The following is a 25,183-nucleotide window of genomic DNA, read 5'->3' on the forward strand; positions in this document are numbered from 1 at the left end:
AGCTGAGTAGCCGGCTGTCCTATGTCGTCAAACCTTTTATGTAAGGAGCTGACACTGTCACGTAATTCCTTCCATAAGTCCATCCACACTGGTGTCGACCCCGCAGGGGGTGACATCACATTCACAGGCATTTGCTCCGCCTCCACATCATTATCCTCATCATACATGTCGACACAGCAGTACCGACACACAGCAGACACACAGGGAATGCTCTTACAGAGGACAGGACCCCACAAAGCCCTTTGGGGAGACAGAGGGAGAGTATGCCAGCACACACCAGGGCGCTATATAACACAGGGATATCACTATACAGAGTGTTTTCCCCTATAGCTGCCTATAATATATATATATTGCGCCTAAATTGTGCCCCCCCTCTCTTTTTTACCCTTTCTGTAGTGCAGGACTGCAGGGGAGAGCCAGGGAGCTTCCTTCCAGCGAAGCTGTGAGGGAATAATGGCGCCAGTGTGCTGAGGGAGTTGGCTCCGCCCCTTTTTCGGCGGGCTTTCTCCCGCTATTTTATCGTTTCTGGCAGGGGTTAATATACACCTATATAGCCTCTGGGGCTATATATGGTGTTAGTTTTGCCAGCCAAGGTGTTATTATTGCTGCTCAGGGCGCCCCCCCCCAGCGCCCTGCACCCATCAGTGACCGCAGTGTGTGGTGTGCATGAGGAGCAATGGCGCACAGCTGCAGTGCTGTGCGCTACCTTGGAGAAGACAAAAGTCTTCAGCCGCCGATTTTCCGGACCACCTTCTTGTTTCTGGCTCTGTAAGGGGGGCGGCGGCGCGCTCCGGGAACGGACGACGAGGTCGGGTCCTGTGTTCGATCCCTCTGGAGCTAATGGTGTCCAGTAGCCTAAGAAGCCCAAGCTACCACCACTTAGGTAGGTTCGCTTCTTCTCCCCTTAGTCCCTCGTTGCAGTGAGCCTGTTGCCAGCAGGTCTCACTGAAAATAAAAAACCTAAACTATACCTTCTTCTAGGAGCTCAGGAGAGCCCCTAGTGTGCATCCAGCTCAGCCGGGCACAGAAATCTAACTGAGGCTTGGAGGAGGGTCATAGGGGGAGGAGCCAGTGCACACCAGATAGTTCTAAATCTTTCTTTAGATGTGCCCAGTCTCCTGCGGAGCCGTCTATTCCCCATGGGTCTTACGGAGTCCCCAGCATCCACTAGGACGTCAGAGAAATAATAAAAGGGATTAATCCTATAAATTGTGTTCTCATGAACATATTCGTACAGTCATAAAGCCTGGTGCTAGTAGCTGGTGCCTTATTTCATAGACAACATTCAATACGTTCACATAGGTAGACAGACAAAATCAACTCAACAGTAAGACTGCCTGATTCGGCCACTTTGTAAACTTGTAGACATAATTAAATAATATAGCAGGTTTTTTGCACAATGTAACTAAGATAGGTATCATCTACAAGCTGTCCGCCTGGTCTAATGAATACACATCATACGTGAAATCTCTGGGGTTAGCAGTACAGCAGAATTTCTATTTAACGGACTGACTGTCATTTATTTTATAATATAGGTCAGGCTAATATAAAAGCATCATAAGAAGTTGTAAAGCCATGTTAAAGGTTTCACAGACAAACACTATAACCATTTCACTGTGATATCATTAGCCATATAAGTGATTCAAACAGAATAGTATACAACAAAAATAAGATTTTACTCACCGGTAAATCTATTTCTCGTAGTCCGTAGTGGATGCTGGGGACTCCGTAAGGACCATGGGGAATAGCGGCTCCGCATGAGACTGGGCACAGCTAAGAAAGATTTAGGACTACCTGGTGTGCACTGGCTCCTCCCACTATGACCCTCCTCCAGACTTCAGTAAGGATACTGTGCCCGGAAGAGCTGACACAATAAGGAAGGATTTTGAATCCCGGGTAAGACTCATACCAGCCACACCAATCACACCGTATAACGCGTGGTAATATACCCAGTTAACAGTATGAACACAACAGAGCCTCTCAAAAGATGGCTCAACAATAACCCTTGTAGTTAACAATAACTATATACAAATATTGCAGACAGTCCGCACTTGGGACGGGCGCCCAGCATCCACTACGGACTACGAGAAAAAGATTTACCGGCGAGTAAAATCTTATTTTCTCCGACGTCCTAGTGGATGCTGGGGACTCCGTAAGGACCATGGGGATTATACCAAAGCTCCCAAACGGGCGGGAGAGTGCGGATGACTCTGCAACACCGAATGAGAGAACTCAAGGTCCTCCTCAGCCAGGGTATCAAATTTGTAGAATTTTGCAAACGTGTTTGCCCCTGACCAAGTAGCAGCTCGGCAAAGTTGTAAAGCCGAGACCCCTCGGGCAGCCGCCCAAGAAGAGCCCACTTTCCTCGTGGAATGGGCTTTTATAGATTTAGGCTGCGGCAGGCCAGCCACAGAATGTGCAAGCTGAATTGTGCTACAAATCCAGCGAGCAATAGTCTGCTTTGAAGCAGGAGCACCCATCTTGTTTGGTGCATACAGGATAAATAGCGAGTCAGTCTTCCTGACTCCAGCCGTCCTGGAAACATAAATTTTCAAGGCCCTGACTACGTCCAGTAACTTGGAGTCCTCCAAGTCCCTAGTAGCCGCAGGCACCACGATAGGTTGGTTCAAGTGAAAAGCTGATACCACCTTAGGAAGAAACTAGGGATGAGTCCTCAATTCTGCCCTATCCATATGGAAAATCAAATAGGGGCTTTTACATGACAAATCCGCCAATTCTAACACACGCCTTGCCGAAGCCAAGGCCAAAAGCATGACCACTTTCCACGTGAGATATTTTAAATCCACGGTTTTGAGTGGCTCAAACCAATGTGACTTTAGGAAACCCAACACCACGTTGAGGTCCCACGGTGCCACTGGAGGCACAAAAGGAGGCTGAATATGCAGCACTCCCTTGACAAATGTCTGAACTTCAGGCAGTGAAGCCAGTTCTTTTTGGAAGAAAATCGACAGAGCCGAAATCTGGACCTTAATGGAACCCAGTTTTAGGCCCATAGTCACCCCTGACTGTAGGAAGTGCAGAAATCGACCTAGCTGGAATTCCTCCGTTGGGGCCTTCCTGGCCTCACACCACGCAACATATTTTCGCCACATGCGGTGATAATGTTGTACGGTTACATCTTTTCTAGCTTTAATAAGCGTAGGAATGACTTCCTCCGGAATGACTTCCTCCGGAATACCCTTTTCTTTTAGGATCCGGTGTTCAACCGCCATGCCGTTAAACGCAGCCGCGGTAAGTCTTGGAACAGACAGGGCCCCTGCAGCAGCAGGTCCTGTCTGAGCGGCAGAGGCCATGGGTCCTCTGAGATTAATTCTTGAAGTTCCGGGTACCAAGACCTTCTTGGCCAATCCGGAACAATGAGAATAGTTCTTACTCCTCTTTTCTTTATTATCCTCAGTACCTTGGGTATGAGAGGAAGAGGAGGGAACACATAAACCGACCGGTACACCCACGGTGTCACTAGAGCGTCCACAGCTATCGCCTGAGGGTCTCTTGACCTGGCGCAATATTTTTCTAGCTTTTTGTTTAAGCGGGACGCCATCATGTCCACCTGTGGCTTTTCCCAACGGTTTACAATCAGTTGGAAGACTTCTGGATGAAGTCCCCACTCTCCCGGGTGGAGGTCGTGCCTGCTGAGGAAGTCTGCTTCCCAGTTGTCCACTCCCGGAATGAACACTGCTGACAGTGCTAACACGTGATTTTCCGCCCATCGGAGAATCCTTGTGGCTTCTGCCATCGCCGTCCTGCTTCTTGTGCCGCCCTGTCGATTTACATGGGCGACTGCCGTGATGTTGTCTGACTGGATCAGAACCGGCTGGTTTTGAAGCAGAGGCTTTGCTTGACTTAGGGCATTGTAAATGGCCCTCAGTTCCAGAACATTTATGTGTAGGGAAGTCTCCTGACTTGACCAAAGTCCTTGGAAGTTTCTTCCCCGTGTGACTGCACCCCAGCCCCGAAGGCTGGCATCCGTGGTCACCAGGACCCAGTCCTGTATGCTGAATCTGCGGCCCTCTCTGAGATGAGCACTATGCAGCCACCACAGCAGAGACACCCTGGTCCTTGGAGACAGGGTTATCAACCGATGCATTTGAAGATGCGATCCGGACCATTGGTCCAACAGGTCCCACTGAAAGGTTCTGGCATGGTACTGCCGAATGGAATCGCTTCGTAGGAAGCTACCATCTTTCCCAGGACTCGCGTGCAATGATGCACCGACACCTGTTTTGGTTTCAGGAGGCCTCTCACTAGAGATGACAGCTCCTTGGCTTTCTCCTCTGGGAGAAACACTTTTTTCTGGACTGTGTCCAGAATCATCCCCAGGAACAGTAGACGTGTCGCCGGAACCAGCTGAGACTTTGGAATATTCAGAATCCAACCGTGCTGGTGTAGCACCTCCTGAGATAATGCTACGCCGACCAACAACTGCTCTCTGGACCTCGCCCTTATCAGGAGATCGTCCAAGTATGGGATAATTAAAACTCCCTTTTTCCGAAGGAGTATCATCATTTCGGCCATTACCTTGGTAAATACCCTCGGTGCCGTGGACAGGCCGAACGGCAACGTCTGGAATTGGTAATGACAATCATGTACCACAAATCTGAGGTACTCCTGGTGAGGATGGTAAATGGGGACATGCAGGTAAGCATCCTTGATGTCCAGAGATACCATGTAATCTCCCTCTTCCAGGCTTGCAATGACCGCCCTGAGCGATTCCATCTTGAACTTGAATTTTCTTAAATATGTGTTCAAGGATTTCAAATTTAAAATGGGTCTCACCGAACCGTCCGGTTTCGGTACCACAAACATTGTGGAATAGTAACCCCGTCCTTGTTGAAGTAGGGGCACCTTGACTATCACCTGCTGGGAATACAGCTTGTGAATTGCCTCTAACACAGCCTCAATTTCTGAAGGAGTCGTTGGTAAGGCAGATTTGATGAAACGGCGGTGGGGGGATGTCTCGAATTCCAGCCTGTACCCCTGAGATACCACTTGAAGGATCCAGGGATCTACCTGTGAGCGAGCCCACTGATTGCTGAAGTTTTTGAGACGGCCCCCCACCATACCTGGCTCCGCCTGCTGAGCCCCAGCGTCATGCGGCGGACTTAGCAGAAGAAGCGGGGGAGGACTTTTGTTCCTGGGAAGTGGCTGTATGCTGCAGCTTTTTTCCCCTACCTCTGCCTCTGGGCAGAAAGGACGCGTCTCTACCCCGTCTGCTCTTTTGGGGGCGAAAGGACTGCACCTGATAATGCGGTGCTCTCTTTGGTTGTGAGGGGACATGTGGCAAAAATGCTGACTTCCCAGCTGTTGCTGTGGACACTAAGTCTGAAAGACCATCCCCGAACAACTCCTCACCCTTATAAGGCAAAACTTCCATGTGCCTTTTAGAATCTGCATCACCTGTCCACTGCCGGGTCCATAACCCTCTCCTGGCACAAATGGACAGTGCACTTATTTTTGATGCCAGCCGGCAAATATCCCTCTGTGCATCTCTTATGTAAAAGACAGCGTCTTTAATATGCTCTACGTTTAGCAATATAGTGTCCCTGTCTAGGGTGTCAATGTTTTCTGACAGGGAGTCTGACCATGCAGCTGCAGCACTGCACATCCATGCTGAGGCAATAGCTGGTCTCAGTATAATACCAGTGTGTGTATATATAGCTTTCTGGAGAGCCTCCTGCTTTCTGTCAGCAGGTTCCTTTAGGGTGGCCGTATCCTGGGACGGCAGTGCCACCTTTTTGATAAGCGCGTAAGTGCTTTATCCACCCTAGGGGGTGTTTCCCAACGTGACCTATCCTCTGGCGGGAAAGGGTACGCCATTAGTAATTTTTTTGAAATTACCAATTTTTTATCGGGGGAAGCCCACGCTAGTTCACACACTTCATTCAATTCTTCAGAAGGGGGAAAAACTACTGGTAGTTTATTCTCCCCAAACATAATACCCTTTTTTGTGGTACCTGGGGTCACCTCAGAAATGTGTAAAACATTTTTCATTGCCTCAATCATATAACGAGTGGCCCTATTGGACATTACATTAGTCTCTTCGTCGTCGACACTGGTATCAGTATCCATGTCGACATCTGTGTCTGCCATCTGAGGTAGCGGGCGTTTTAGAGCCCCTGATGACTTTTGAGACGTCTGGGCAGGCACGGGCTGAGAAGCTGGCTGCCCCGCATTTGGCATGTCGTCAAATTTTTTATGTAAGGAGTCGACACTTTCGCGTAATTCCTTCCACAAGTCCATCCACTCCGGTGTCTGCCCCGCAGGGGGTGACAATACATTTATAGGCACCTGCTCCTTCTCCACATAAGTCTCCTCATCAAACATGTCGACACAGCCGTACCGACACACCGCACACACACAGGGAATGCTCTGACAGAAGACAGGACCCCACAAAGCCCTTTGGGGAGACAGAGGGAGAGTATGCCAGCACACACCAGGGCGCTATATAACACAGGGATATCACTATACAGAGTGTTTTCCCCTATAGCTGCCTATAATATATATATATATTGCGCCTAAATTGTGCCCCCCCTCTCTTTTTTACCCTTTTCTGTAGTGTAGACTGCAGGGGAGAGCCAGGGAACTTCCTTCCAGCGGAGCTGTGAGGGAGAAATGGCGCCAGTGTGCTGAGGGAGATAGCTCCGCCCCTTTTTCGGCTGACTTTTCTCCCGCTTTTTTATGGATTCTGGCAGGGGTATTTATCACATATATAGCCTCTGGGGCTATATATTGTGATATATTTGCCAGCCAAGGTGTATTTATTGCTTCTCAGGGCGCCCCCCCCCCCCCCAGCGCCCTGCACCCTCAGTGACCGGAGTGTGAAGTGTGTATGAGGAGCAATGGCGCACAGCTGCAGTGCTGTGCGCTACTTTGGTGAAGACTGATGTCTTCTGCCGCCGATTTTCCAGATTCTTCTTGCTTCTGGCTGTGTAAGGGGGCCGGCGGCGCGGCTCCGGGACCGAACATCAATGGCCGGTTCCATGCGGTCGATCCCTCTGGAGCTAATGGTGTCCAGTAGCCTAAGAAGCCCAAGCTACCACCAGTTAGGTAGGTTCGCTTCTTTTCCCCTTAGTCCCTCGCTGCAGTGAGTCTGTTGCCAGCAGATCTCACTGTAAAATAAAAAACCTAAAATATACTTTCTCTCTAGGAGCTCAGGAGAGCCCCTAGTGTGCATCCAGCTCAGCCGGGCACAGGATTCTAACTGAAGTCTGGAGGAGGGTCATAGTGGGAGGAGCCAGTGCACACCAGGTAGTCCTAAATCTTTCTTAGCTGTGCCCAGTCTCCTGCGGAGCCGCTATTCCCCATGGTCCTTACGGAGTCCCCAGCATCCACTAGGACGTCAGAGAAAAATACATTATATGTGTCAGACATTATTGCCAATTTGAGACATTATCACTGAAAGGATAATCAGAGGGCAGGCCAGTGTGTCAGTATTCCGCTGTGTAGCAAACGCAGTAGACAGCCTTAATAGTTATGCTGCACTGGCCCAGTATTTACACACATATAAAGCGCTGCCATAGAATGATATCTGGGTATGCAACTTGACAGAGGAGGAAGAACATAGAAAGCAGACCAGGTAGTCAGTATTCCCACTATTTTTTCTGTCACACCGTCATAGTTAGGAGGCTGACATATCAAACCAGCGGATGATGGATGAGTGAATGGTGGGAGATCTGCTGGTTAGAAAGGAAAGGAAAGCAGTCAGTCTGCTGTTCCCTTATAACTACTTTTTCTAGTATTGGGGAATATAGGGCCCAGTAATAATCTGGGGAAACGCTATGCCTTCAGAATCATGTTTTTAACCACTACACCAGTGATTCCCAAACTTTTTTGAATTACATCGTCCTAGAGTATCTGAAGTCTTGTCACGGCACCCCTAGGCCAGAAGTTTCATATTGAGAAAATCAGAAAAAAAACGAGATTTATGGTAAGAACTTACCTTTGTTAAATCTCTTTCTGCGAGGTACACTGGGCTCCACAGGTAATAACATCGGGGGTGTAGAGAAGGATCTTGATCCGAGGCACCAACAGGCTCAAAGCTTTGACCTTCTTCCAACGATGCATAGCGCCGCCTCCTCTATAACCCCTCCTCCGTGCACAGGAGCTCAGATTTTGTTAACCAGTCCCATGCAGTAGCAGGTTAAAAGAGACGACAATTGTTAGTAGTCACATACTCATGACAGGAGAGGATGTCAGCGGCTAATGCCATACCAACCCAAAGAAGCTAAGTGCATCAGGGTGGGTGCCCTGTGGAGCCCAGTGTACCTCGCAGAAAGAGATTTAACAAAGGTAAGTTCTTATCATAAATCTCGTTTTCTGCTGCGGGGTACACTGGGCTCCACAGGGAGTAACATTGGGGGATGTCCTAAAGCAGTTCCTTATGGGAGGGGACGCACTGTAGCAGGCACAAGAACCCGGCGTCCAAAGGAAGCATCCTGGGAGGCGGAAGTATCGAAGGCATAGAACCTTATGAACGTGTTCACTAAGGACCACGTAGCCACCTTGCACAATTGTTCAAGGGTCACACCACGGCGGGCCGCCCAAGAAGGTCCAACAGACCGAGTAGAATGGGCTTTAATAGTAGCAGGAGTTGGAAGGCCAGCCTGTACATAAGCATGTGCAATCACCATTCTAATCCATCTGGCCAAGTTCTGCTTGATAGCAGGCCAGCCACGTTTGTGAAAACTTAACAGTACGAAGAGAGAGTCAGACTTCCGAATGGAAGCAGTTCTCTTCACATAGATACGGAGAGCCCGTACCACATCCACAGACTGCTCTTTGGAAGACAACTCAGGAGAATTAAAGGCAGGAACCACAATCTCCTGGTTAAGGTTGGAGGAAGACACCACCTTAGGTAGATAACCAGGGCACGTTCTAAGAACTGCCCGATCACTGTGACAAAATCAGATAGGGGGACCTACAGGATAAGGCACCCAAGTCTGAAACACATCTAGCAGAAGCAATCGCTAGCAGAAACAAGACCTTAAGGGAAAGCCACTTAAGATCCGCAGATGCAAGAGGGTCAAAAGGAGACTCTTGCAAGGCCTCCAAAACCACCGACAAATCCCAAGGGCCTACAGGTGGGACATAAGGAGGCTGAATGCGCAACACACCCTGAGTGAAGGTATGAACATCGGGCAGAGTTGCAATTTTTCTCTGAAACCATACCGACAAGGCAGAAATATGAACCTTGAGGGAGGCCAGAAGGAAGGCCTAGGTCCAGGCCTTGCTGTAGGAAGGCCAAAAATTTGGCAGTACTAAACTTGTAAGCGTCATGATTGGTATTTGCGCACCAAGCAAAGTAAGAAATCCAGACCCTATGGTTAATCCGAGCAGAAGCCGGCTTACGGACCTTCAACATAGTTTGAATGACCGCCTCAGAAAAAGCTTTGGCCCACAGTACGGAAGCTTCAAGAGCCACACCGTCAAAGCCAGTCGGGCCAAATCCTGTTAGACACAAGGGTCCTGAACAAGGAGGTCTGGCCGTTGTGGAAGTAGAAGGGGACGCTCTATCTAATGGCTCTGTAGGTCTGAGAACCAATGCCGTCTGGGCCATGCAGGAGCAATTAGAAGTAGTATGCCCCCTTCTTGTTTGCACTTCCTTATCACTCTGGGCAGTAAAGACACTGGAGGGAACACATATGGCAGCCAAAAGTTCCATGGGATTGTCAGTGCGTCCACCTACGCTGCTTGAGGATCCCTTGTTCTTGCTCCGAAGACCGGAACCTTGTGATTGTGTCGAGACGCCATCAGATCCACATCTGGAAGGCCCCACTTGTCCATGAGGAGTTGAAATACTTCTGGATGGAGGCTCCACTCTCTGGCGTGTACGTCCTGACGACTGAGAAAGTCCGCTTCCCAGTTGAGGACCCACGGAATGAACACTGCCAATACGGCTGGCAGATGGCATTCTGCCCATTGAAGAATCCTTGATACTTCCCTCATTGCCATGCGGTTTTGAGTGACGCCTTGATGATTTATGTACACCACCCTGGTGGCGTTGTCTGACTGTACCTGAACAGGTCTGTTCTGAATTAAATGCTGGGCCAGGTTCAGAGCATTGAAAGGCTGGGCCAGGTTCAGAGCATTGAACACCACCCGCAGTTTCAGAATGTTGACCGGGAGGAGACTCTCCTCCTTGGTTCACCGACCCTGAAGGGAGTGTTGCTCCAACATTACGCCCCAGACTCTCAGACTGGCATCCGTCATCAAAATGACCCAGTTGGAGATCCAGGAAGGACGACCCCTGCTCAAACGTCCGTCCTGCAGCCACCAGCTCAGTGACAGACGGACCTCCGGAGACAAGGAGATCATGTGAGACCTGATCCAGTGAGGCTGGCCGTCCCATTTGGCAAGAATCAGTTTCTCCAGAGGGCGTGAATGGAATTGAGTGTACTCCACCATGTCGAAAGTCAACACCATGAGACCTAGCACTTGCATTGCCGAATGTATTGACACTTGCGGACGAGATAGGAAGCATCGAATCCTGTCATGAAGCTTTAGGACCTTCTCCTGAGACAAGAACAACCACTGGTTGTGATTGTCTAACAAAGCTCCCAGTTGCACCATGCTCTGCGCAGGGACCAGGGAAGATTTCTTCCAGTTGATGAGCCATCCGTGGGCATGCAGAAACTGGACCGTCAGATATAGATGGTGTAGGAGAATTTCTTGGGAATTTGCCAGGATCAATAAGTCATCCAGATACGGCAGGATCCTGACCCCTTGACGACGGAGAACAGCCATCATTACCACCATAACCTTGGTGAAGACTCGCGGAGCCGTGGTCAAACCAAAAGGTAACGCCCAAAATTGGTAATGGAGGTTGCCAACCGCAAACCTCAGGTACTGCTGATGTGACATTGCAACGGGAGCATGCAGGTAAGCATCTTGTATGTCCAGGGAGACCATATAATCCCCAAGGCCAGAACAATAGAGCGAAGAGTTTCCATAAAACTTGGAGACCCCCACAAATTTGTTCAAGGACTTGAGGTTGAGAATGGGCCGAGTGGACCCATTCGGTTTCGGGACTAGGAACAGCGGTGAATAGTACCCCTTACCTCTCTGAGCCAGAGGCACCTGTACTACCACTCCTGTGTCCAGGAGGGACTGTACCACCGAATGAAGAGTTTTTGCCTTCACCTGATCCGAAGGGCCGTCTGTCAGGCAAAATCGATGAGGGGGGATGATTTTTTGAAGGATACGGCGTAACCTCGAGTGACAACATCCCGTACCCAGGCATCGGAAGTGGTCTTCAACCATTCCTGAGTATACCCTAGAAGTCGGCCCCCCACCCTGGGATCCCCCAGAGGGAGGCCCGCCCCGTCATGTGGCAGGCTTGTCAGTCTTGGAAGCAGGCTGACGGGCAGCCCAGGCCCGTTTGGGCTTATTTGGTTTGGAAGTGCGAGTGTTTCGGGTATGCCTGACCCTTTGCTTTCCCTGAAGGACGAAAGGAGCGAAAAGAAGTACTCTTACCCTTCGGTAGTGAAGGAGTAGTAGGTAGCTTCTGCTAAAACAGCTTGTCTAAGTCAGCCACTATCTTGTTGTGGTCTTCTCCGAAAAGGATGTTTCCCTTAAAAGGGAGTACCTCCAGGGTTTTCTTAGAGTACAGATCCACAGACCAGGACTGCAACTATAGAATCCGGCGAGCAAGTATGGATGTAGTAGAAGCCTTGGCCGCCAGAATACCGGCATCAGAAGCAGTCTCCTTAATGTAATGAGAAGCTGTGACAATATACGATAGACATTGTCTAGCATGATCAGAAGCGTTGGAAGACATCGCAGCTTCCAACTCCTGAGCCCACGCTTCAATAGCCTCTGCAGCCCAAGTCGCTGCAATGGTGGGCCGATGCGCAGCACCTGCTAGGGTGTAAATCGCCTTTAAACAACCCTTAACACGCTTATCCATCGGTTCTTTCAGAGATGTGATGGTAGTTACTGGAAGAGCCGAGGATACCAACAGCCTCGCCACCTGCGAATCCACTGGCGGGGGTGTTTCCCAATTTTTACTGAACTCTGCAGCAAGGGGATAGCGAGCCAGCATCTTCCTGTGAGGTGTGACTTTCTTTCCAGGATTTTCCCAGGACTCCTGACGTATGTCAACTAATTGGTCAGAATGAGATAAAACTTGTTTAACCACTTTCTGACGATTAAACCTGTCCGGTTTCTTAGGGGCTGTATCGGGTTCCGGGTCATCAGTAATTTGAAGAATGAGCTTGATAGCCTCCAGCAAGTCAGGAACATCCACCTGTGAGACAGACTCCCCATCAGAAGCATCAGGGTCAGAATCTGTGGAGTCAGTATATACGCCATCCTCATCAGACGAGGTGTCTGGGACGTTGGTGGATTGTGAGGAAGTAATGGCCCGCTTAGAGGACCACTTGGTCTTAGGCGGGGGCGATGGTTAGACTTCTGACTAGTCAGTGATTGGTTCAATTGCTGTAACTGAGCAGACAGTTGATCTGCCCATGGCGGGTTAACCGCGGGGTCGATATGCGGTTGTACCGGCACAGGAGGTCCCATAGGGGGCGTAGTCTACTTACCAGCGTATTCAACAGCATGGAAAAGGTAGCCCAAGGCGGGTCATTTTGAACCCCCGTTGCTACAATCCCACTGGGGGGGGGGGGGGGAGATAAGGAACCCCCAGAACCTGAGCCCTCAGCTGCTATGTTTTCCTCAAATGTATTAGCACAAACAGGGAATTCAAGAGGTATATGTGACTGAAATTCACAGAGAAAAATACACAATAAGTATATCCTGTGAACTACCTATATTAAATGATAAACCTGACGCACCTAGCCCCCTCAGGTTATAGAATATAGGGATAGCAATCTGAGTGAGAGACACGAAATGGAGGTCACACAGCAGCTACATGCACACACATATAGTCACAATGTACAATGCAGAAGTTATGACATGCAATAAAACTGCACTGGACTAGCAATACAAAGTAATACTCAATATGGCTATATATTTAGTAGATATATCAATGCACAGTAAAGACTGGATGTATATCACAGGGTACTTGTACTATATAACCCTGACCAAATGCACTGTTTCTTAACTAACACTGTCAACAGATATGTAGAATACTTAAGTGTCTTGTAAAATGCACAGCGCTGACATGCAGGCGGCTTTACAAAGGAGGATTTGCCCCAACAGTCCCAGGAACAGTGCTGTTCTGTGTAATGGCGCCCAAACACTGACTGGGAGTGAGGGAGAGAGAGATATGCAGCTCCAGGGCGGGAACATTACTATAAATGGCGCCCTGGGGCTGGGGGAGGGGCTACAGGTCCAAGCCTTATCCCCCTGCTGGACTATACCACTGGTACAATGGGCTGTTAATAAAACTGTTTTTGTGAGGTAAAAAAGCGACCTCTGCCCTTGCCCTAGTGGTTTAGTGGAGTCCCTGCCAAACCACAGTGTCCACACCGGCCGAGCCGGATCGCGATTTTAGCAGGACCTGCCTAGGGGACCCACTTACTTCCTCCCTGGGTGCGGCCACGCGATCCAGGAGAACTTCGGCGGGTGTGTGAGTAACGAGGAGCAAACCGGAGCCTCCGCTGTAAGTACCCGGCAACCAGGACGCGGGAGTATACAGCGCCGCTGGGGGAGGTGATGGAGCTGCAGCAGGTGATGTCAGACTGGCATCTAATACTCACAGAGTCACTGCTGCAGCCCTTGAAGTCTTCATTTTGCACTCAGAAAAACTCTTCTCAGGGCTGCTGGAACAGCCCCCCTGTTGTATGCCTGCTTACTGCATGGCACCAACTACAAAACTGAGCTCCTGTGCACGGAAGCGGGGTTATAGAGGAGGCGGCACTATGCATCTTGGGAAGAAGGTCAAAGCTTTGAGACTGTTGGTACCTTGGATCAAGATCCTACTCTACACCCCCAATGTTATTCCCTGTGGAGCCCAGTGTACCCCGCAGTAGAAATATTAAAGTAAGTAAATTGTGTTTATATGTCATCCTTCGGTTCAGCAACGTGTTAAACACAGGATTCGCTTCTGTTTGTCCACATATTTTATGACCGAACGTCACAAGCACTATTACATTGTTATTGTCTATTATTATAATAATGGGGGTAATTCTGAGTAGATCGCAGCAGAAAATATGTTAGCAAATGGGCAAAACCATGTTCACTGCAGGTGGGGCAGATATAACATTTGCAGAGAGAGTTAGATTTGGGTGTGGTGTGTTCAAACTGAAATCTAACTTGCAGTGTAAAAATAAAGCAGCCAGTATTTACCCTGTACAGAAACAAAATAACCCACCCAAATCTAACTCTCTCTGCACATGTTATATCTGCCCCACCTGCAGTGCACATGGTTTTGCCCAATTGCTAACAAACTTGCTGCTGCGATCAACTTGGAATTACCCCCCATATTATTATTGTCTATTACATTAACCACATATAATTTGAACTGGTCCTGAACCACCAACCCAGGCACCCTTGCAAGTACCCCGAGGCACCCCAGGGTGCCACGGCACACAGTGAGAACCCCTGCACTACACCGTTAAAACCAATCACTCTGATCCTTGATGATAAAACAGAGCCCGATTTAGTAGGTACTGCCCAAAAGGAGGTGCCAAATGGACCATACTGGGAATATCCATACACCAGGACTATCCTTCCCAGTTTTGAGTTACAAAAGTGCCTGGACCACTTTTCATTTTGCCTTCTTGAGAAAGCCTAGAAGTATGGCCAGTAAAAGGAACAAATATTGCACCTACCACAATTGCTCCTCCTTGCGGTTCAGTGAAGATACCATCATGTCAACATTTGGCTGACCCCATCTTACTACAATCTGCTGAAAGATCTCTAGAATGAGAGATCATGCTCTGGAATGCAGGGCAGTGCCTGCTGACGTAACCTACCTCCCAGTACTCCACCCCCAGAATGAACACAGCTGACAACAGCGGTATATTTAATTCCACCCAATGATTGCTCTTACGTCTTTCCATCATTACAAGGGTACTCTTGGTACACTCATGATGTCCCACCAGCACAATCTAACTAAGGGCTTAATTCAGACCTGATCACTATGCTGCAAATTTGCAGAGGTCGGTGATCAGATAGTCGCCGCCCAGGTAGTGTGAAAAGCCGCCCCGTGCAAGTGTGCGAATGCACGTACGAAAACTTTGCCAGGCAGCGGACATCTGCAAACCAGTTCGCAACTCACTCACCGTCAAATGATTTTTTCCATCGTGTGCAGTCTGTGCGTAGCCCAGGACTTATTCCTACAGTGCAAAACAAACAGGCTGATCGGGGCCGGAGCCGACGTCACACACCCTCCCAGAAAACGCTTGGGAACGGCCTGCGTTTTTCCTGGCACTCCCAGAAAACATCCAGTTATCACCCCTAAACGCCCGCTTCCTGTCAATCACCTTGCATACGCCTAGCGATCTAAATTTTTGCATCATTCTGTCCCAGTTTGGCGCTGCGTCTGCACAATGCGGTGCATATGCACTCATTCGATAATCGTCCGCTGTGCGAATTCGCACAACAGTGATCAGGTCTGAATCGGGCCCTAAATCTTCAATGACTCTCCCTGCAACAGTAGGTGACATCGGACTACAGCATTTATTGCAAGCTTTGATTATACCAGACAAAAAACAAATAGGAAATGCACCTACCACCCAGTCAAGGCTGCAACCTGCCATTATACATACATACATTTACAGTGACATATAGGGACAATGTACATAGGGCCTAATTCTGAGTTGATAGCAGCAAATTTGTTAGCAGTTGGGCAAAACCATGTGCACTGCAGGGGGGGGGGGGGGGCAGATGTAACACGTGCAGAGAGAGTTAGATTTGGGTGTGGTGTATTCAAACTGAAAATAAGAATTTACTTACCGATAATTCTATTTCTCGTAGTCCGTAGTGGATGCTGGGAACTCCGTAAGGACCATGGGGAATAGCGGCTCCGCAGGAGACTGGGCACATCTAAAGAAAGCTTTAGGACTATCTGGTGTGCACTGGCTCCTCCCCCTATGACCCTCCTCCAAGCCTCAGGATACTGTGCCCGGACGAGCGTACACAATAAGGAAGGATTTTGAATCCCGGGTAAGACTCATACCAGCCACACCAATCACACCGTACAACTTGTGATATGAAACCCAGTTAACAGTATGATAACAGAGGAGCCTCTGAATAGATGGCTCACAACAAGAACCCGATTAGTTAACAATAACTATGTAGAAGTATTGCAGACAATCGGCACTTGGGATGGGCGCCCAGCATCCACTACGGACTACGAGAAAAAGAATTATCGGTAAGTAAATTCTTATTTTCTCTGACGTCCTAGTGGATGCTGGGAACTCGGTAAGGACCATGGGGATTATACCAAAGCTCCCAAACGGGCGGGAGAGTGCGGATGACTCTGCAGCACCGAATGAGAGAACTCCAGGTCCTCCTCAGCCAGGGTATCAAATTCGTAGAATTTTGCAAACGTGTTTGCCCCTGACCAAGTAGCTGCTCGGCAAAGTTGTAAAGCCGAGACCCCCTCGGGCAGCCGCCCAAGATGAGCCCACCGTCCTTGTGGAATGGGCTTTTATTGATTTAGGCTGCGGTAATCCTACCGCAGAATGCGCCAGCTGAATAGTGCTACAAATCCAGCGCGCAATAGACTGCTTAGAAGCAGGAGCACCCAGCTTGTTGGGTGCCATCAGGATAAACAGCGCGTCAGTTTTCCTGACTCCAGCCGTCCTGGAAAAATAAAATTTTCAGGGCCCTGACTACGTCCAGCAACTTGGAATCCTCCAAGTCCCCAGTAGCCGCAGGCACCACAATAGGTTGGTTCAAGTGAAAACCTGAGACCACCTTCGGGAGAAACGGAGGACGAGTCCTCAACTCTGCCCTATCCATACAGAAAATCAGATAAGGCCTTTTACATGACAAAGCCGCCAATTCTGACACACGCCTGGCCAAGGCCAAGGCCAACAGCATGACCACTTTCCACGCGAGATACTTTAGCTCCATGGTTTTAAGTGGCTCAACCAATGCGACCTTAGGAAATCCAACACCACGTTGAGATCCAAAAAGTGCCACAGGAGGCACAAAAGGAGGCTGAATATGTAGTACTCCTTTAACCAAAGTCTGAACTTCAGGCAGTGAAGCCAGTTCTTTCTGGAAGAAAATCGACAGAGCCGAAATCTGGACCTTGATGGACCCCAATTTGAGGCCCAAACGTCACCCCTGCTTGCAGGAAGTGCAGGAATCGACATAGTTGAAATTCCTCCGTCAGGGCCTTCATGTCCTCCCACCAAGCAACAAATTTTCGCCAAACATGGCGATAATGTCTTGCGGTGACATCCTTCCTGGCTATGATCAGGGTAGGGATGACTTCCTTCGGAATACCCTTTTCCTTTAGGATCCGGTGTTCTACCGCCATGCCGTCAAACGCAGCCGCGGTAAGTCTTGGAACAGACAGGGTCCCTGCTGCAGCAGGTCTTGTCTGAGCGGCAGAGGCCAAGGGTCCTCTGCCAGCATCTCTTGAAGTTCCGGGTACCAAGCTCTTCATGGCCAATCCGGAACCCCGAGTATGGTTTTCACTCCCCGCCTTCTTATTATTCTCAGTACCTTGGGTATGAGAGGTAGAGGAGGAGACACATAAACCGACTGGTACACCCACGGTGTCACTAGATGAAGTCCCCATTCTCGTGGGTGTAGGTCGCCCATCGGAGAATCCTTGTGGCTTCTGCCATCGCCATCCTGCTTCTTGTGCCGCCCTGTCTGTTTACATGGGCGACCGCCGTGATGTCGTCTGATTGGATCAGTACCGGCTGGTTCTGAAGCAGGGGCCTTGCTTGGCTTAGGGCATTGTAAATGGCCCTTAGCTGCAGAATATTTACGTGAAGCGAAATCTCCTTGGAAATTTCTTCCCTGTGTGACTGCACCCCAGCCCCGAAGGCTGGCATCCGTTGTCACCAGGACCCAGTCCTGTATTCCGAATCTGCGGCCCTCTAGTAGATGAGCCCTCTGCAGCCACCACAGCAGCGACACCCTGTTTCTTGCTGACAGGGTTATCCGCTGTTGTATCTGTACATGGGACCCGGACCATTAGTCCCACAGGTCCCACTGGAACGTCCTTGCGTGGAGTCTTCCGAATGGAATTATGCTTCGTACGAAGCTACCATTTTTTCCCAGGACTCGTGTGCATTGATGTACCGACACCTGTCCTGGTTTTAGGATGTCTCTGACTAGAGATGACAACTCCTCGGCTTTTTCCACTGGAAGAAACACTCTTTTCTGGTTTGCGTTCAGAAACATTCCCAGGAACAGAAGACGTGTCGTCGGGACCAGCTGTGACTTTGGAATATTGAGAATCCAGACGTGCTGTTGTAGCACTTCCCGAGAGAGTGCTACCCCCACTACCAACTGTTCTTTGGACCTAGCCTTTATCAGGAGATCGTCCAAGTACGGGATAATAAAAACTTCCTTCTTGCGAAGGAGTATCATCACTTCGGCCATTACCTAGGTAAAGACCTTCGGTGCCGTGGACAACTCCAACGGCCGCGTCTGGAACTGATAGTGACAGTCCTGTACCACATATCTGAGGTACTCCTGGTGAGGGGGGTAAATGGGGACATGCAGGTACGCATCCTTGATGTCCAGGGAGACCCTGTAATCCCCCTCGTCCAGGCTCGTAATAACCGCCCTGAGCGATTCCATCTTGAACTTGAATCTTCTGATATAAAAGTTCAAGTTTTTTAATTTCAAGATGGGTCTCACCGAACCGTTGCGGTACCACAACCACTGTGGAATAGTAACCCCTTCCTTGCTGAAGGAGGGGCACCTTGACAATCACTTGTTGTGATTATAGTGTTGAATATCCACCAACACCGTCTCCCTGGCAGAGGGAGGTGCCGGTAAGGCAGATTTTAGGAAACGGCGGGGGGAAGAACGTCTCGAACTCCAGCCTGTACCCCTGAGATACTACTTGAAGGACCCAGGGATCCATGTGAGAGAGCCCACTGTCCGCTGAAATATCTGAGACGGGCCCCCACCGTACCCGGGTCCGCCTGAGCAGCCCCAGCACCATGCTGTGGACCTACCGGACGCAGGGAGGACTTCTGCTCTTGGGAACTAGCTGTGTGTTGCAGCTTTTTCCTCTACCTTTGCCTCTCGGCAGAAAGGATGAGCCTCTAGCCCTCTTGCTTTTCTGGGGCCGAAAGGACTGTACTTGATGATACGGTGCTTTCTTTTGTTGTGGGGTAGCCTGTAGCAAAAAAATTAATTTCCCAGCAGTAGCTGTGGAAACGAGGTCTGAAAAACTATCCCCAAACAGTTTTACCCCCTTATAGGGCAACTTCCATGTGCCGATTCGAGTCGGCATCGCCTGACCATTGCCAAGTCCATAACCCCCGTCTGGCGGCAATGGACCTAGCGCTTATTTTTGATGCCAGCCGGCAAATATCCCTCTGTGCATCACGCATGTATAAGACCACGTCTTTTATACGCTCTATTTTCAGCAAAATATTGTCCCTATCCATAGTTATTTTCCGACAGGGAATCTGACCACGCAGCGGGAGCACTGCACATCCATGCCGAAGCAACGGCTGGTCGCAATATAATGCCCTAGTGTGTGACCATATCTTATAGGGTAACCTCCTGCTTTCTATCAGCAGGTTCCTTCAGGGCGGCCGTACCCGGAGACGGTAGTGCCACCTTTTCTGATAAGCGTGTAAGCGCTGTATCTACCCTATGGGGTGTTTCCCCGCGTGACCTATCCTGTGGCGGGAAAGGGTACGCTGCCAATAACCGTTGTAGAAATTATCAATTTCTTACCGGGGGAAGACCACTCTTCCTCACACACCTCATTTAATTTCTCAGATGCAGGAAAAACTACTAATAGTTTTCTCTCACCAAACACAATACCCTTTTATGTGGTACCTGGGGTATAATCATAAATGTGTAATACATTTTTCATTGTCTCAATCCTGTAACGGGTGGACCTATTTGGAGGGTACACCAGTCTCATCGATGTCGACACTGGAGTCAGTATCCGTGTCGACATCTGTGTCTGTTATTTGAGGTAGCGGGCGATTTTAGAGCCCCCCATGACATTTGAGACGCTGGAACAGGCACAAGCTGAGTAGCTGGCTGTTCCGTGTCGTCGACCTTTTATGTAAGGAGTTGACACTTTCACGTAATCCTTCCATAAGTTCAACCACACGGTGTCGACCCCGCAGGGGGTGACAACATATTTACAGGCATTCGCTCCGCCTCCACCTCCACCTCATTATCCTCCACATACCTGTCGACACAGCCGTACCGACATACAGCACACACACAGGGAATGCTCTGATAGAGGACAGGACCCCACAAAGCCCTTTGGGGAGACAGAGGGAGAGTATGCCAGCACACACCAGGGCGCTATATATCACAGGGATAGCACCTATAAAAAAGTGTTTTCCCTTATAGCTGCATATATATTGTATACTGCGCCTAAATTGTGCCCCCCCCCTCTCTTTTTAATCCTTTCTGTAGTGTATTAACTGCAGGGGAGAGCCAGGGAGCTTCCCTCCAACGGAGCTGTGAGGGAAAAATGGCGCCAGTGTGCTGAAGGAGATAGCTCCGCCCCTTTTTCGCGGACTTTTCTCCCGCATTTTTATGGATTCTGGCAGGGGTTAATGTACATCCATATAGCCCTGGGGGTTATATGTGATGTATTTTTGCCAGCCAAGGTGTTAATATTGCTGCTCAGGGCGCCCCCACCCCAGCGCCCTGCACCCATCAGTGACCGCAGTGTGAGGTGTGCATGAGGAGCAATGGCGCACAGCTGCAGTGCTGTGCGCTACCTTGATGAAGACTGCTTCTGGCTCTGTAAGGGGGCCGGCGGCGCGGCTCTGGGACCGGACTCCGAGGCTGGGCCTGTGTTCGATCCCTCTGGAGCTAATGGTGTCCAGTAGCCTAAGAAGCCCAAGCTGGCTGCAAGCAGGCAGGTTCGCTTCTTCTCCCCTTAGTCCCTCGATGCAGTGAGCCTGTTGCCAGCAGGTCTCACTGAAAATAAAAAACCTAAAACTAACTTTTATCTAAGAAGCTCAGGAAAGCCCCCTAGATTGCACCCTGCTCGGTCGGGCACAAAAATCTAACTGAGGCTTGGAGGAGGGTCATAGGGGGAGGAGCCAGTGCACACCAGATAGTCCTAAAGCTTTCTTTAGATGTGCCCAGTCTCCTGCGGAGCCGCTATTCCCCATGGTCCTTACGGAGTTCCCAGCATCCACTAGGACGTCAGAGAAATCTAAATTGCAGTGTAACTATAAAGCAGCCAGTATTTACCCTGCACAGAAACAAAATAACCCACCCAAATCTAACTCTCTCTGCAAATGTTATATCTTCCCCCCCTGCAGTGCACATGGTTTTGCCCAATTGCTAACAAACTTGCTGCTGCGATCATACTCAGAATTACCCCATAGTTTCAGTAAGTGGGTAAGGCTGGAAATTTGCCATCCAAAATAGTAAACCAAAACTACTAAACATAAAATTGTGAACTAAAACAGATTTGAGACGTTACAAGCATTCCTGTGATGTTCCCTGTACCCACACCGTGGGAGAACATGGCTGGATAAGCACCACTTCAACAATAGGACAAATTAGAAACTAACCAGATAATATTATCAGGGATAAAACAATAAGAATTTGGACAGATGGCATTGTTGTGACCAGGGGGTTAGAATGATTTCTACATGTAACAGTTTATTGTGTTAGGCCCAGTATAGTCGTTATCACTTCTCTGTACACGGACCTTGCTTTTCTCACAGAATGACAAAGACAAGTTCTATATGCCCAGCGGTTTACTGTGTGGGTCAGAATGAGACCCTGAGAAGGAGTATGCACACATACTTGAGATAGGAGATAGACTATGTACAGTAGATAAGCAGTGAGCCCTTGTGTTGTAACAGAGGGGGTGATTCAGACCTGATCGTAGATGAGCTAAATTTAGCACATCTATGATCAGTTTCTCTGACATGCGGGGGGGCGCCCAGTACAGGGATAGTCCGCCCCGCATGCCTGGCCCTAGCCCCACTCTTCTCCAGCGATGCTTTCGCACCCACCAAGTAGCAGCCTAGCTGCACTGGCAGGCAGCTACCCGCCGCGTTCTGGGTCACAGCGGCTGCATGTGAGGCTCACCCCCTACCCCTGCCGGCAAGCTGCTGTGTGGGCGCACTCACCAAAGGGCATCAGGCTAGGATTGGGTCTGAATTAGGCACCGAGTGAGTACACCGAGCATAGGTCCAAATACCAGTAAGAACCAGGATCAGGGGCAATAGCTTCGTAAGCAGAAACTACAGTATATGGAGGGAGTGTTTCCTTCTTTTAATTGGGATTCGGATAAGACAGAGAGACATGCATATCTGTGCTTAGTATGGTATTTCTGCAATGACTGTTAAGGGGGGTACTCACGGAGCGATATTCTAAGCAATCTGACTAGATTGCTTAGAATTTGAGCATTATCCCTACGTGTGTACCCCCTACAGCGATAGCGATGCACAGCCCCGCGCATCGCTATTGCTGCTGCTAGCTTGGCCTGCATGCAGGCCAATCTAGCTGGTCGCTCACTTCACCCGCTGGGTGAAATAAGCCCCCCCCGCTCAGCACAGATCGCGCTGTGCGGCGGGAGAGATGTGTGCTGAGCGGTTCGCTCAGCACACATCTCTCCCACATCGGCCCGTCTATATGGGCCTTTAATTCCAAGCGGCTTTGCAGCGATGGATCGCCCTCAGATCATTGCAGATATAAAGGACATCATGTTTAAGAACTTTCATATACAAGTCGAGTATTGATTCTAGATTGCTCATCATTCATTTGAATCGGATGTTGTTTTGTTATCATTTATATGCACCAATAAACTGTATTTCCCTATTTGAACATAATACTGAGTTTTGGTATATATTTACTGATAGACAGAACAAAAGTGACAAAGGATTCCAATTGTCCTAATAATGGAAGTGAGGATGTGTTTAACACCCACTAAAGCAGGATGGTCTCATCCATGTTACAGGTGATATAAGGAGCAGCGACATCCATTGCACAGCTGAGAATGAGTCTGTTCTCACCTAACTTGCCGGAGACATCAGTCATCAATTCTGAAGTCAAAGAACCGTCTGTTTCAGAGATCTTCTCTGGCACATAAGTCTGATGGAATTTCTGTTGATGAAAAATAAAAAGGGAAATTAATTTATTATTAACTACCATCTCATACATTTAATAATCTGCTTTAGTAATAACAGCGGACGATAAGGGCCCGATGTAATGCTGACCGCGATCGGGGCAAGAAGAAGGGGCAATCACTGATGGTTTTGCTTATATGTGCCACCCAACTCTGTATTACACATTGGCAACAGTGACTATACATATTATGGGCCGACCGTGGTTCAGGTGCAGCTTTTAGAGTAAGACGATAGAATAGGATACGAGAGATGAGTGTGGTCAGCACCGCTGGGGTGAGCTGGACAAGCGCAGTCTGTGTGTAGCCTACATAGCACCAGACTGATCAGAAGCTGCACCTATCCAACCTGAATAACAAGAAACCGTGTCGTGCAGAGTTTCCCAAACTCCCCTATTGCAGCCCAGGTTTAAAGGATATCCATGCTTGAGTCCAGGTGGTTAAATCAAATTGACTGAGGTACTAATTAAGTGCTCAAGCAGGAATATCTTGAAACCCTGGACTGTAATTCACATCAGCCCCTGCCCCCAGTCTATATACCCTACCACATGTGCACAAATACACACACAAGTTGTTTTTCACCTCAGCAGCCAGTTAACTTACCAGAAACCAGCATATCCAGAGGAAACCCATGCAAGTACAAAGAGAATATACAAACTCTACACAGTTAGGGCCATGGTGAGAATCAAACACAAGACCTCAGTGTTATGAGGCAGTAATGCTAACCATTACACCAACCGTGCTGGACAGTTATGGTGAGGAAGATTGCCTGGGGGCTATTGGACGGGGCCTTCTGTTTGACATTCTGCTATGAAGACCTCAGGCACACTCATACGGTGATGTTGTACAGTATGTATGTGAGAGATCAATATCAGCAATGCCACAATGCAACTTGGGAGTTCACATAGCAATAGCATTTCTCTTGCATTGATCAAGTACATACCTGGGTGTTCTCCAGTGGCTGTGAGGGGAACAGCGATGTATGCTTTGTATCAGATATACTTGAGGTCTCAGGAACGGTAATACCACATATTCTCTTCCTTTTCAGTGGAGGCTCAGAAATTTCTCCCTTTGCGTTTGCTGCAGAAAGGCAATGACATATGAGACACTACCAACCTAGACAGTGAGTTTGGTCTGGTTTGTGCTATACGCACTGCACATCCGGGAAGCAAGCAAAATGAAAGTAATGCAGATCAAGCAGAGAGATCTTTAAGCTGTACCAACTACCTGGGGTCATAAAAAAAGAAAAAAAAAAACCTACAACAAGATCCAGGCTACCTCCGCTATCAGCGTTCATACATCCCTCACGGATATATCGCATACATATTCCGCAGCTCTTTACAGAGTATATTTGGCCATTCACATCAGTCCCTGCACCTGTACAGCTTACAATCTGTATTCCCTATCACATGTACACACACAAACATTCATGTTAGGGTTAAATTTGTTGAGAGCCGATTAACCGACAGATTTGTCCACTTACATCTAGCCTCCCTGCATGGTAAACAGCCCTTCTAATCACACCATGCCGTGACTCGGTAGCGCAGAGCGTCTTTACAGGTGACATTGCATTAAAATGTGTCTTATTTACGAAACAATGAAAATAGGACGCACAAGCAGCTTATTTGATTAAAATGATATGAGGCATGCCTATATTCTGAGTACGAGCGCAGCTGTATCTGTATACAAAATGGTATGGAGTGGAAATCACTGCAACATACCATTTCGTATGCAATTACAGGAGAACATAGGCATGACACATATCATTTTAATCTGCTTGTGTGTCCTATTCACATAGCGATGCGAATAAGACGCCAGACACTAACAGAGTTACACGGGACTAACAGTCAGCTCACTAACGCCAGGCATCTCCCGATAAATGGCGTATTGAGGCAAGATGTAGGAGGACACATCTGTACCAGCATATTTTTGGATTGTGGGGGGAAACTGGGTACCCAGAGGAAACCCACGCAAGAGGGAGAATATACA

General features: G+C 48.9%; 1 protein-coding gene across 9 annotated transcripts in view; it reads right to left on the bottom strand.

Annotated features, from left to right (window-relative positions):
- Positions 1 to 25,183, bottom strand: part of CDCA2 (cell division cycle associated 2) — a 231,577-nt gene that overhangs the window by 86,078 nt on the left and 120,316 nt on the right. For all 9 annotated transcript variants that reach the window (XM_063931858.1, XM_063931857.1, XM_063931859.1 and 6 more), the window contains 2 exons: positions 24,138 to 24,274; positions 23,085 to 23,175 (listed from right to left, as the gene is read on the bottom strand). In XM_063931858.1, the coding sequence (XP_063787928.1) occupies positions 23,085 to 23,175; positions 24,138 to 24,274 (228 nt within the window). The remainder of the gene's footprint in view (positions 1 to 23,084; positions 23,176 to 24,137; positions 24,275 to 25,183) is intronic.

Source organism: Pseudophryne corroboree, chromosome 6 (assembly GCF_028390025.1).
Source record: "Pseudophryne corroboree isolate aPseCor3 chromosome 6, aPseCor3.hap2, whole genome shotgun sequence".
In the NCBI taxonomy this organism is placed as follows: domain Eukaryota; kingdom Metazoa; phylum Chordata; class Amphibia; order Anura; family Myobatrachidae; genus Pseudophryne; species Pseudophryne corroboree.